The sequence below is a fragment of the Labrus mixtus genome, chromosome 8 (genome assembly GCF_963584025.1).
Source record: "Labrus mixtus chromosome 8, fLabMix1.1, whole genome shotgun sequence".
NCBI lineage: Eukaryota > Metazoa > Chordata > Actinopteri > Labriformes > Labridae > Labrus > Labrus mixtus.
In genome coordinates, this window is record NC_083619.1 from 5,658,517 (window position 1) to 5,671,883 (window position 13,367).

Below are 13,367 nucleotides of genomic sequence, written 5' to 3' on the forward strand. Positions count from 1 at the left end.
TGTGTTACATTGTGTGTATCAGTGTGTTACATTGTGTATATCAGTGTGTTACATTGTGTTTGTCAGTGTGTATCAGTGTGTGTATCAGTGTGTTACAGTGTGTGTATCAGTGTGTTACTGTGTGTGTATCAGTGTGTTACATTGTGTGTATCAGTGTGTTACATTGTGTATATCAGTGTGTTACATTGTGTTTGTCAGTGTGTATCAGTGTGTGTATCAGTGTGTTACATTGTGTGTATCAGTGTGTTACATTGTGTGTATCAGTGTGTATCAGTGTGTATATCAGTGTGTTACATTGTGTGTATCAGTGTGTGTATCAGTGTGAGTTTGTAATAGAAATGGTCCCCGGGGTGCAGCAGCAGAGTTACTGTGTGTGTATCAGTGTGTTAAAGTGTGTGTATCAGTGTGTAACAGTGTGTATCAGTGTGTTACTGTGTGTGTATCAGTGTGTTAAAGTGTGTGTATCAGTGTGTAACAGTGTGTGTATCAGTGTGTTAAAGTGTGTGTATCAGTGTGTAACAGTGTGTGTATCAATGTGTTAAAGTGTGTGTATCAGTGTGTTACAGTGTGTGTATTAGTGTGTTACAGTGTGTGTGTATCAGTGTGTATCAGTGTGTTACAGTGTGTGTGTTAGTGTGTATCAGTGTGTTACTGTGTGTGTATCAGTGTGTTACTGTGTGTGTATTAGTGTGTTACTGTGTGTGTATTAGTGTGTTACTGTGTGTGTATTAGTGTGTTACTGTGTGTGTATCAGTGTGTTACTGTGTGTGTATTAGTGTGTTACTGTGTGTGTATCAATGTGTTACAGTGTGTGTATCAGTGTGTATCAGTGTGTTACTGTGTATGTATTAGTGTGTTACAGTGTGTGTGTATCAGTGTGTATCAGTGTGTTACAGTGTGTGTATCAGTGTATTACAGTGTGTGTGTATCAGTGTGTATCAGTGTGTTACAGTGTGAGTATCAGTGTGTGTATCAGTGTGTTACAGTGTGTGTATCAATGTGTTACAGTGTGAGTATCAGTGTGTGTATCAGTGTGTTATAGTGTGTGTATCAGTGTGTTACAGTGTGTGTGTATCAGTGTGTATCAGTGTGTTACAGTGTGAGTATCAGTGTGTGTATCAGTGTGTTACAGTGTGTGTATCAGTGTGTTACAGTGTGTGTGTATCAGTGTGTGTATCAGTGTGTTACAGTGTGTGTATCAGTGTGTTACATTGTGTGTTACAGTGTGTGTATCAGCGTGTTACAGTGTGTGTATCAGCGTGTTACAGTGTGTGTATCAGCGTGTTACAGTGTGTGTATCAGTGTGTTTCAATATGTGTATGAGTGTGTTATATTGTGTTTGTCAGTGTGTATCAGTGTGTGTATCAGTGTGTTACAGTGTGTGTATCAGTGTGTTACTGTGTGTGTATCAGTGTGTTACTGTGTGTGTATCAGTGTGTTACATTGTGTGTATCAGTGTGTTACATTGTGTATATCAGTGTGTTACATTGTGTTTGTCAGTGTGTATCAGTGTGTGTATCAGTGTGTTACATTGTGTGTATCAGTGTGTTACATTGTGTGTATCAGTGTGTATCAGTGTGTATATCAGTGTGTTACATTGTGTGTATCAGTGTGTGTATCAGTGTGTGTATCAGTGTGAGTTTGTAATAGAAATGCTCCCCGGGGTGCAGCAGCAGATTTACTTACTGACTCACATTCAATCAGCAGCACATTAAAGACTGCACTCTGCTTTAATTAGCCCATTTACACTGTCACATTATATTAACGTTATATTATTATTATAATTATAATTAGAGGCGTTCTGATGGATAATGATGAAGAGGATGGTCTTCATCAGGTCAAGGTCACATTACTACAGATATAAAACTAGAAACTTTAAAACAATGTGCTCTGATTATCATTAATGTCTGACTTAATGATGCACTTTGATAATGAAATAAATGTAAACACTGTCATATTACTGAAACCGGTTTAATAAGCGTTTTTACTCTAACGGGGTAAACTGTTGACTCTCTCTGAGGGAACATCTGTGAATATTTCACACAGTCTTTTTTTTTATTCCATTTACTCTCTGAAGTTAGAGTCAAAGGACTTTAAATGAAAAAGCGATGGAGCAGATCCTCCTTTGTGAAGCAGCACTGATGTGAAGTCATGCAGGACCCAGGATGATCCAGCGGAGCCTGGGAGACCCTCATTTTGATGAAAAGAGTACCAGGTTTATCTCCAGAGAGCAGGATAATGGCTGAAACTGATCCCACAGAGACGAGGAGAGGAAATGGGGGGACATGATTTGTGTCCCGTTGGACTGAAATCAGACGATTTGACTGTTCTCTTCAGTCTGTTTGATAGCTGTGACAGGAGCATGCGTAGACAGATAGGTTATATTTTGTGTAGGTTTGAATATAATGTAGTACTGACATTAGTTTGTAAAGGGGAGAAAACTGGGATAATTACACAGACTTTGGTGCAGCTTGAGTTTACTGCTTATCCACAAGAACTCTTATTTTTACAGAACATTGGTTGAAGAACATTCTCACAGGAAGCATACTGGTTTGTTAAATTAAACGGCTTTAAAAATCGCTTCAAATCTCATTGGATCACAGCTGCCAAATGTAACCTACAGGACATTTACACCACATGCTGCAAGAGAAATTTGGCATTTTGGCGTCCTTCAGGAAAAAGAGTCAGTGCAAACAGCATCTTTAGAAAAAAAACAAAAAAAAAAACACATTTGGCTTCAAGGCGAACATCTCCTAACTTTTTATTTTTTGCATAACCAACCGATCATTTTGACGAGGTCGTAGGGTATTACGTCATCAAGACGCAACATGACCAAAACTATCAACTCGACTTTTTATGTGTTTTTACTTTGATTGCTTTCTTGCTGATCTTGTCATCTTAAATTACTTTCAAAGTCTGGAAATATATTGGAATGAAGATTGTAATGTGTGAAACTCGAGCCTGCAGTGTGCTGTTCTGAAATATGGATGCTCATAGATTATATAAAACGACATGTAAATCATCAGTCAATGCATTTAGAGCATCAGAGGATAACAGCCTGCAGTGCTGCTATAAAGCGCTGTGATCAACAAACTACAGACACGTTATAAACGGACGTGACGATAGGCTACTGGTGTTTATGATAAATAAGAATAGAATAGCTCTTATTTAGATATAACTTTAATAATGAGGATAATAAACAACAGGAACTGTGTTCAGACTCACGCTGCTCTGCACGGTCAGACTGCGGGGAGCGTCCTGCTCAAACATTCATCAAATCAAATTAATTTAATTATGCTACGATACAAATAAACATTTATAAAACTATTATTCTACAATACTGCAGGGTTAAATTCTTTATTTCTTTGGGGCACTCGGTTGATCCTATTTTTGAGTTATTTGCTTCTCTTTTATATTTAAATTGAAGCCTTATTATCATGACTTTCATTTATTATTATTTATTAATGCATTTGATATTTAATTATATCATAACTAAGCGGATCTGCACGTGGTCTAGGTTCTTTTTCTTGTTTAAAAATCTGATCCTTAATGGTAAAAAAATAAATAAATAAAATAACCTGTATGTAATCATTAAACTCTCATATTCCTTTTTTTTCTTTTCTGTGCTAAGGTCAGCTACTGGAAATTTATTTGGATATTAATTTCTGCACAGTCTTCACTGTTGTGTCTAGAAGTAATAATAATAATAATTATTATTATTATAATAACATAAGAAGAGAAACCAGGCTACATGAGGATTAAAAGAAGAACAATAGGCTTCTTTACGCAGACCTAGCTTTTTGTCCTTTAAGCAATTTATTGAATGTAGGCTAACACAATGCTAAAATGTGGTTTAGACCTAAGCCTATACATTTTTGGGGGGAGAAAGAAGAAGAAAATAAAGATCGCCCTCTAGTGCAGCAGCGTCAAACATCACATGGTCAGCGTGCAGAGTGATCATCCATCGCTGACCTGAGATCAGCACCAGAGGGCCGACAAAAGGACTGCACGGCTGTTGCGCCTGCCAAACTTGGGCAAACGAAACAAAAAGACACCGTCTGATTTTAGACAACACACACAAAGGGTTAAATGCTCCCTTAACTGCAGGCGACGCAACAGCGTCTCTGTGGGTCGGCTTGCATGGGCCAAGCCAATCAGTGTGCAAAAAAGCGTCTACTTCCCAAACACGCACTGAATGAGTGACAAAAATAATAATCTGCTGAGAGTTGGTGATAACTGCGCCGACGCAAAACCTCCTGATCATGACAACAAAACCAAACTTTATGTGGAAAAAAAATCAACTTGTCAAACTTAACCTATTCAATTGTTAAAGTTTAAAATGTAATACAAATAAAATGTTTGTTGCTATTTAGTTTTGACACATGCTTGTGGAAACACGAGAGTCTTTCTTTTAAGGAAGTCAAACATTATGATTTGTTTAATGTCTGCTATCTAATAGTTCACATTGATGCGCCTGTGCGGTGCGTTCACTGTCATGTAGCCTGGTTACAACATGTTGGAGCAGACTTTATTTACAAGCAGTAGGCTAAGTTGTCGTGGACTTTAAATGCCTCTGTCAGTGAGTCAGTTTTCATATCCGCGGTCCCTGAACGCATCAAACGCTGACTGATGATTGGGTTAATTTTCGCCTCCAGGGAATTCCGGGAGCCTCCATGTGACCTCAGCTCTGAAGCTCTATTGGTCCAAGGCACGTGTCTAAAAAAGCCGTAGTACTACGTCATCACAGGGTGTGTCAGCCAATAAGAAAAGAGAACAAAATGTGTAGTGAAAGTATGAGCGCGTGGGTTTGTGAGTCAGTTTAGATAAGAGCAGCATCCCCGACAGAGCTCTCACTCATTTATTTTAATTAAAGTGTTTTTTATTTTATTTTAAAAATATGTTATTGAAATAATTAGAAAGGATGCACGAGGACAAACTTTAACAGGAGATTTTTTTTCATCTTCAGAGAATAAAAACAGCTCAGGATTATTCTGCTCAGCGCCATTTTTATTTTTATGAATAAAAAAAGAAGGTTTTTCTTTTATAAATTATCACGGTGGGATTATCAACCTTTACAGAGGACACAGAGAGGGGGGCACAGCTGATCCGGATCAGCAGGATGGAGGTGAACGCTCGGGTTGACCCAGGTCAGGAGGAGTCGAACCGGGCCGGGCCGTCCCCACTTCAGCCTCCCGGACCTCCGCAGACCCACCGGGTCACCAACTTCTACATAGACAACATCCTGAGGCCCGACTTCGGCCGGCAGAAGAAGGATGGGACCGTGGTCCGGGAGGGGGGCAGTCTTGGACGGTTGATACGGAGACAAGAGACAAAGTCCTCCAAAAACGCGCAGCGGGTAGAAGATCGGGACCAGGACCGGGACCAGGACCGGGACACGGGGTCATCAGAGGAGCAGCAGGCGGACTGTGAGGCCCGCAGGCCGGAGCTGAGGGCCGGGGAGGATGCTGAGAGGACCCAGGGGGACAAACAGATGCTGTGGCCGGCCTGGGTCTATTGTACCCGGTACTCCGACCGGCCGTCCTCAGGTCAGAAAACCTTTACCACTCTGATCTTTTTAATTCAATTACAATTAAACCAATGAAACAATCACAAGTTTGAGGCTTCATACAAAAAGCAAAGAGCTTTTTTTTATGTTGTTTTCCTAAATCTTTAAATGTGTTTCGTCATATGATTCTGCAGAAACAAACTGATTTTTTTATTCTTTGAAAGACCCCCCCCCCCAAATAAACACATCAACTTACTGACAAAGAGATTATAGCAACATCAAAACTCAAATAACTGATCATGTTTTATCGAAATTCGTCACATTTTTAACTCTGCACATGTTTTTAAATCGACGCAGCTTGAGAGAAGATTCTGAAACATTTTCTCTAAAAATGAACCGAGTTCAAGGCGTCTCAAACTCTGCAGCTTTTAAACATTCAATCACATTTTTAATACTGACCACAGAGTGGATCATTTAAATGCAAAAAAAAACAACAACAAACAAACAAAAATAAAGTTAGGCTGGAGAATGAGTGAAAGAAAGAGTTGAAATATGAAGAATTGAAGTAAAAACCAAGTTTAACGCCATTGTTCGTCAGATTTCTTTGTTGATGTTTCATTAGCATATTTTTTTTGACAATGGGGGGGTGTCCAAAAAGTGAAGCAGAGGGTCCCAAAAAAAAGATTCGATGTAAAGTAACGAATTAAACTCGTTTTAAGTTCTTTCATTCTCACAGAAACAACAAAATAAAGTGTAATTTATGAACATATTTATCTTATGACGAGTTTGTTTGATTCTGGGGAAAAGTAGGATATTCCGTGAAACATCTCTTTATGCTGCGGCCTCGTTCTGATCAAATACACCTACTTATTCATACTCACACAAATCAACATATTCATATTAGTACAGGAAATTAAATTGATTTTTGTCTGTGTGTGTGTGTGTGTGTGTGTGTGTGTGTGTGTGTGTGTGGTTGTTTTAGGAGTGAACTCGTGCTGCACTTGGACTTTTTCTTTGTCAGGATGAGTTCATGCGCTCTCTGTTAAAAAAAAAAACCTTATTCATGTGTTAGTTAAATGTTATGAAAGAGGCATGATGATGCGGAGGAGCTCGATAATAACCTGTTCTCTAATCTTGAGATACAGAGTTTAGTTTAATCCGTGCTAAATGTAGTTTTCATTGTTGTTAATAAAGTTTGAGGAGCTGCAGGCCGCATACAAAGACGCACACACACTTACACACAGAGCTGATAGAATACAGATCAATACTGCTTATTAATAGGCCTATTATTAAACACAGATTTTTAGCTGTATTAACAGTGTAAACATGATTATAAAGATGTACATTTATATGTTATAAAGGCTTTATGTTGATGTTTATGCCTCCTCTCTTGTGTTTAACTTCTTCATCACTGGAGCTCTCTCACTCTTTTAATCTGTTCTCTGTTTTCATCTTCATCCTGATTTAAAAAAAAAAAAAAGATCCGAGTGTTAGAAAGTTTATAGTTTCGGATATGGGAAACTTCTTCTTTAGGGTAAATTTGAGTTTCTATGGTAACAGGGAGGGAAAGAGGCGCCGAACTCCCCCCATCTTCCATCATAACCCCACCCCCACCCCAAAAAAAACCCTTCTCCTCCTCTTCCTCCTCCTCCTCCTCCTCCTCTTCCTCCTCTTCATAAAGACACCGTGCACACGCACACGCACAGAGACGCACACATCACGTCCGGCCTTCAAAATCTGGACTTCTGTGTCAACTCAGGATATTTTTATATTCTCTTTTAAAGTGACAAAACGTCTCTTAAAATATGAAATAAAAACTTACAGATTATTCTAAAAAATAATAATGTTAGATTAAGAAAAAAAGTTTGTTTATAAAAAATCAAATGGAAGATTTCATTCAGAGTTATTCACGTCACATTTATCATTTAGGGTTTTTACAGAAGGCCGACATTAACTTCTCTACTGGACGGAAACGTTCAAATATCATTTTGATTAAACTTCATTTAACTGACATTTTTATTGAGCAGTGATGTTAAATTAATACATCAATAAATATTCAATCAATGAGTGAAATGTTCACAGAGCAGTGTGTCAGTGTCTGCTCACTCTCACAAAGGTGATCATTCGACTTCACGTTTATTAATCAGCTGCAGTTTCCTACAGGCCCTTTAACTACAGACCTATAGTTCATGCATCCTGAAAGGTCTTTTTATATGTCGACTACAAATATTAAAAACACCTCTCCATAAAACATCAAGTCAAGTTTCTCTTTATTGTCATTTCAAACATAAAGGCCTGCACAGAGACAGTGCACAGATGAATGAAATGTGGTTTCTCTAGGACCGTGAATCTACATAAGGAGTATTAAGAGGTAATAACACAGGGGTTAGATGTAGTGTGAAAGAAACAGAAGACCTTTTAGAAGTCACAGTTCAAACAAACCAGTATCGGCTGATGTAGTTTAGTCTAGGCCTATTGCTCAGCTATAATGCACAATACCTATATGCACAGTAGGATAGGCCTACATGGTGCAAATATCCAGCCATCAGTCTATAACTTGTAGTCCATACGTCTCAAATATTTGGAGTTCAAATTAAACGTTTCTATTTAAAGGTAGGATTTTTGTTTACTGCAGAGCTGATGGATTATGGGAATGAAGTATGAGAGTGTTTACAGTTGTGTAATGAAGCAATGAAGCCCACCCCCCATGTTGCTATAGAAGTTTTATTTATACCCTCGGTCAGAGAGTTATAGCCTGCGTCCATCATCATGCATGGTGCCCACAGTGAGCCTGACGCTTCTTTATGACGGCACCAGCAGCGCGCTCAGACACCACACAGTGCACTTCTACATGCCTTAGCCTACAGCCCACATTATAAATATCATTATTTATAGTTCCAAATATTTATTTAATAAAAACAGTTTGAATATAGGATATTTAGAAAGCAGTGGTCAGAGGAGCACGCCACTGTTATTCCACATCCGTCTGATCGCATCTTCTGGTTCTGTAAATTTCCTCTCAGAGATTTAAAGTCAGACCTGGTTTAAAGAGGGATCATGTTCACTGGTTCACTTCCAGTCTAATGTGTCTGGTTTTCATTGTTACAACAGATTTTTAAGGCGGGAAGTGTCCTAACGAATGCCTCTTTGTTTAGTTCCTCATAATAATGTCTAAATTAAGGACTCATCAGATGTTATTATTTGTTATAATATCAAATAACTCATCTGATATTTCTGCGTTATAGACTAATGTAGCCTGAACGACTAATCGATTTGTCTCTAATGAAAAATATTTAGAAAAATAAACATAGAGGCACAGTGTTCGGACACCTTCCGTCTTCAGTTTTAGGCCCATAGACGATTAAAGATCCTCAGTTCAAATGGTCACTCTTAAAACCGAAACACCAGCTCACAGGTTCCTGTTATTATGTCTGTCCCCCCCCCTCAGGACCCAGATCCCGGAAACCAAAGCGGGCCCCGGCTCCAAGCAAGGATGACAAGCGGCCCCGCACGGCCTTCACGGCGGAGCAGCTGCTCCGGTTAAAGGCGGAGTTCCAGAAGAACCGGTACCTGACGGAGCAGCGGAGGCAGAGTCTGTCCCGGGATCTCGGCCTGAACGAGTCCCAGATTAAGATCTGGTTCCAGAACAAGCGCGCCAAGATCAAGAAGACTTGTGGGAACAAGAACGCTCTGGCGCAGCACCTGATGGAGCAGGGACTCTACAACCACTCCACCAGCGCAAGAGACGACGAGGCCGACAGCGACTAAATAACCAGACTAAGACCCCTATCAACCTCCTCAGAACCAGCATCATATTTAAGACTGTGTGTGTGTGTGTGTGTGTGTGTGTGTGTGTGTGTGTGTGTGTGTGTGTGTGTGTGTGTATGTGTGTGTATGACAAGCAGATTTAACATTTAATAGGTAGACAGAATATTCATTGGAGATATCTGTGTGTCAGTTCTTCCTCATCAGAATGAACATTTCAGATATCCACAATGACAGTCTTTCTATAGGGTCAATGACGTCACTTTTACCATTCATGTGTTTTGCTTTTCTTTCAATTTCAGAAATCCACAACATCATTCTTCCTATCCACAATGAAAAATGATAAAATTACATGATAAATGATAAAAAGATAGTAGAGATAGTAGAGTTCTTCCTTGAAAAAACTCTCATTTCACATAAACCAATCACCTCTAGTTGTATTTTTTTTTTATGTCAGATGCCCAAAATGAAAAATTATTCCAGATGCCTATCCATAATTAGTTTTAATTATCCTGAATTAAAATCACAACATTCACAATAATATTGTAACTAAATCACTTATGCCATTCATGCATCAGTTTCACACGTCATTCTTCCTATTATACGGAAGCCCTCAGCTGACATGCATTCATATATTTGATTACTTTGCTTTACATTAATAAAGAGTATGCTACATTTTCTAGATATCTCGACTTTTTAAAAGTGTCTTTATCTCGAGATAACGAGATGAAAAAGTTGAGGTCTCGAGAAAACAAACTAAAATGACTCGTCATCACGTGGTAACGTGTACAATCAAATGTATGGATTGTGTCCGCAGAGGGCTTCCGTACTATCCAGAATGAACAATCAAGATATCTGACTTCTTCCAAGGAAAAACTCCCATTTCAGATATCAACAACCAAACTGTTTTAATATTTGTAATTAATGATATTCAAAATTACATTATGGATATCTGGAATGATTTTTAACTTTGCACATCTGACATAGAAATCAATACAAGAAATATGGATGGTAAAAGTGACGTAATTAGTCTGAGGAGAAATGACGTTGTGGATATTTGATATTACAATTGTGGATAGTGGGCATGTGATTGTGAATATCTTTAATTACAATTCATACCAGTGAGATTACAGTTTTGACTAGGAGAAATGTTATTACGGATATATATAATATTATTAGTGATAGGATGGTGTTTACTTTAATGTTTAAAATGGCTTGCCATACAGAAACCCCACTGAACAACCGAACCCGGGGCAGCAACAAAAACCTCCTCAGAAACCAGCGTCCATATTTAAGACTGCGTGTTTGTGTGTATGTGTGTGTGTGTCCTCAGGGCTGTAGATGATGACGTCATTCACAGATGGTCACAGAGTTCACCTGTTGTAAACTGAGCTCTCTCAGGTTTAAGTCATCACACCTCTTCACGTCACTTGTTAGCGTGTAGCCTGATGTTAGCATGTGTTAGCTTCTAGTTAAAGGCCTCAGTCACTCACTGAGATTCCGCTGCTAAAAACTTTAATTATCTGTCGTACAAATGTTAAATGTTAAACTCAGCCTTAAATTAAAGAGCAATACGTGCCTCTCAGGTACAGAAGCCCAAACAGAACACGCATCCATATATCTTATTTTACTCATTTTTTCCGTGATAATAAGTACGTTTCAATTGTTTTCTCAGTATTATCAAATTATATATCTTGTTATCTTGGAATAACAACGCTGGTTTTCCCCTGGCTACAACTTAAATCTAGAGAAATGAATTTGTTATCACGGGTAAAGTGAGTTTAAAAGAGAAGTGTATTGATGCATGTCCTCTTAGGGCTTCTGTACATGTCAGATTTTAAAGTGGTTGAAAAACAAATCAGGGGCGTTTTCTGTTTAAAAAAAAAAGTAGATTAGACAGAAATTTTATTTTGAAAATGAGACACGTCAAATGATCACATGTCGTAAAAAAACAAACGATGGCCTTTAAACTCAAAGTGTAGAAACAGCAGGTTCACGCCCCCGTGAACGGTCTGAGGTGCAGAGTGATCAGGTCCAGTGTGGGGTCAGAATCACGTCAAGAGCAGCCCTGGACTTTATGTAAGCGGATGTTTACAGAGAGCTGCTGCTTGAAGCGAAACACCAATAAGAGTGTTCCCATTTGAAGTTGTCAGCAGACACACAGAGACCGAGAGGAGCAGCTGAAAGGAGGACAAACACAGACTGATAAAAGCTCAGATGGACGAATAACTCTTCACATTTATTTGTGATGAAGAGGAGACACAGTGGTCACCCACTCTGCAGCCCTGAAGTGTCTGATCAACTTTATCGATGATGAAAAGCTGAAATCCAAAGATTTACCTGCTGCATTCTGAATACACAGCCTCCAGTGTGTGTGTGTGTGTGTGTGTGTGTGTGTGTGTGTGTGTGTGTGTGTGTGTGTGTGTGTGTGGGCACCTGCAGGCGAGGGCGTGGGAAGGAAATGTTGGACTGACTCCTTGCTAAGTCATAACAGTCTGGTAAAATTGGCTTAATAAGTGAGCAATGATAACTGTAAATACCTTTTACAGGCTTAAAAAGGATTTCAACGTTAAATGATGCACATAGTTCAAGTCATTGTTTTTGTTTAATTCAATCTGCAAAATAATTTTTTTTAGGGTGTAACACAAAGTTAACGTAGTCATGATAGAAGAATTTTCTGACTAAGATTGTAAAAATCAAAAGACATCAAAACCTATAAATAAAAGAAGACACCACTATCAGGTCATTTTTTTGTCTTTAATTACTAAAAATTGCATCAAATTCCTGCACATTGTCTGAATTGCACAATTACGTTGACAGTGTATTTGTGCAACTTCTTGTCTTACACACTTTAAAGGGTCCCTACTTTTGTTGTATAATCAAAAATGTGTGCTTCCAAAAAGAACTGAAGGAGAACCATTTTGACATCCTTCATTTGAGTCGTTTAATGGGTCATTTGTGTCAGGGAAACATGGGGTATAGTAATATCTCAAGGCTGGCTGAGGCTGTGGTGGAGGAGGCCCAATGTGAGGTCTTTTAATGGGGGGACATAAATCCTGGAGACGCCCCTGTCCGCAGGTCTGCAGGTGTGTAGATGTGGGAGGTACAGACACGTTCATGTCGAATAGTCTGTAATTGGCTGCTGTTCGTGTTTGTGTGTGTGTGTGTCAAGGTGTGTATGTGTGTGAACAGAATTTAGTAATGAATTGTTTCTTTAGATTTTCTAAAAACAAAGAAGAAAATTCTCCCCGCATTCAGGATTTGAATTTGAATTATTCTGATTTTTGTGCTGAAAGAAAACAAATGTTCGTTTTGTGTTATTGTTTTTTTTTCTCCGAGTCTGCCGACAGCTCCGATTCTAAAGATGTCTGTCAAAATAAAGAAAAAATCGGACTCTTAACTTCGAAACTTTGTGCCTAAAACACGTTCAGAAACACACACACACACGTCCTTTCATTATGATCCGAGAGTCTGCGGACTGAGCCCCGCACGGCTCGGCCCCGCACGGCTCTGTAAAGACTGTCATGTTGTCGTGAATGTTCCAGAAAACAGTCCCGCTGTTGTTGTTTTTTTTTTAATTTATGAAACATGTGGACTGTTAACAGTTTAAATTATTTTTTCCCCTGCAGTTTCTGATGTGTTTGAACGCAGCATGTGGCGGCCTGTGCGGGTCTGAAAGATTTTTATGTTTCTGTGTTTTTTTTTATCAGATATGCCTTAACACACACAAACAGACACACACACAAAGTGTCCCTGAGCAGCTGATTTTATATCCTTTATAATGTTTAATATACTGAGCAGCTAACGGTCTGTGTACATAATTTATATCAGGGTGTTGATGATGATGATGATGATGATGAATAAAAAAAAACAAAATGTAAATCAGATTGTTCACATCTTTATTTTATAAATTTCATTTTGAACACGACAGATTCTATAAACAGGAGAGTATTTATTATTATTATTATTATTATTATTATATTATGTTGATTTATCGAGTCTTTAGGAGGTTTTATTAAAATATTCTGATTTAAAGCAGAGACAGTGAAGAAAACATGGAGGAACTTTGTGAATGATGATGCCCGCAAAAGGTTCC

General features: G+C 38.6%; 1 protein-coding gene across 2 annotated transcripts; it reads left to right on the forward strand.

Moving 5' to 3' along the window:
• Positions 1–4,824: 4,824 nt before the first annotated feature.
• Positions 4,825–9,606, forward strand: LOC132978676 (homeobox protein engrailed-1-B-like). 2 transcript variants are annotated; one of them, XR_009673974.1, is made up of 3 exons: positions 4,825–5,546; positions 8,955–9,374; positions 9,409–9,606. XR_009673974.1 is itself a non-coding variant. In XM_061043940.1 (2 exons), exons 1-2 carry the CDS (start codon positions 5,120–5,122, stop codon positions 9,272–9,274), a joined length of 747 nt encoding a protein of 248 aa, XP_060899923.1. In that variant the 5' UTR covers positions 4,825–5,119; the 3' UTR covers positions 9,275–9,393. The 2 variants fall into 2 exon arrangements, 1 of the variants encoding a protein (XP_060899923.1); XM_061043940.1 differs by lacking the exon at positions 9,409–9,606 and having other exon boundaries at positions 8,955–9,393.
• The last annotated feature ends 3,761 nt before the right edge of the window (positions 9,607–13,367 follow it).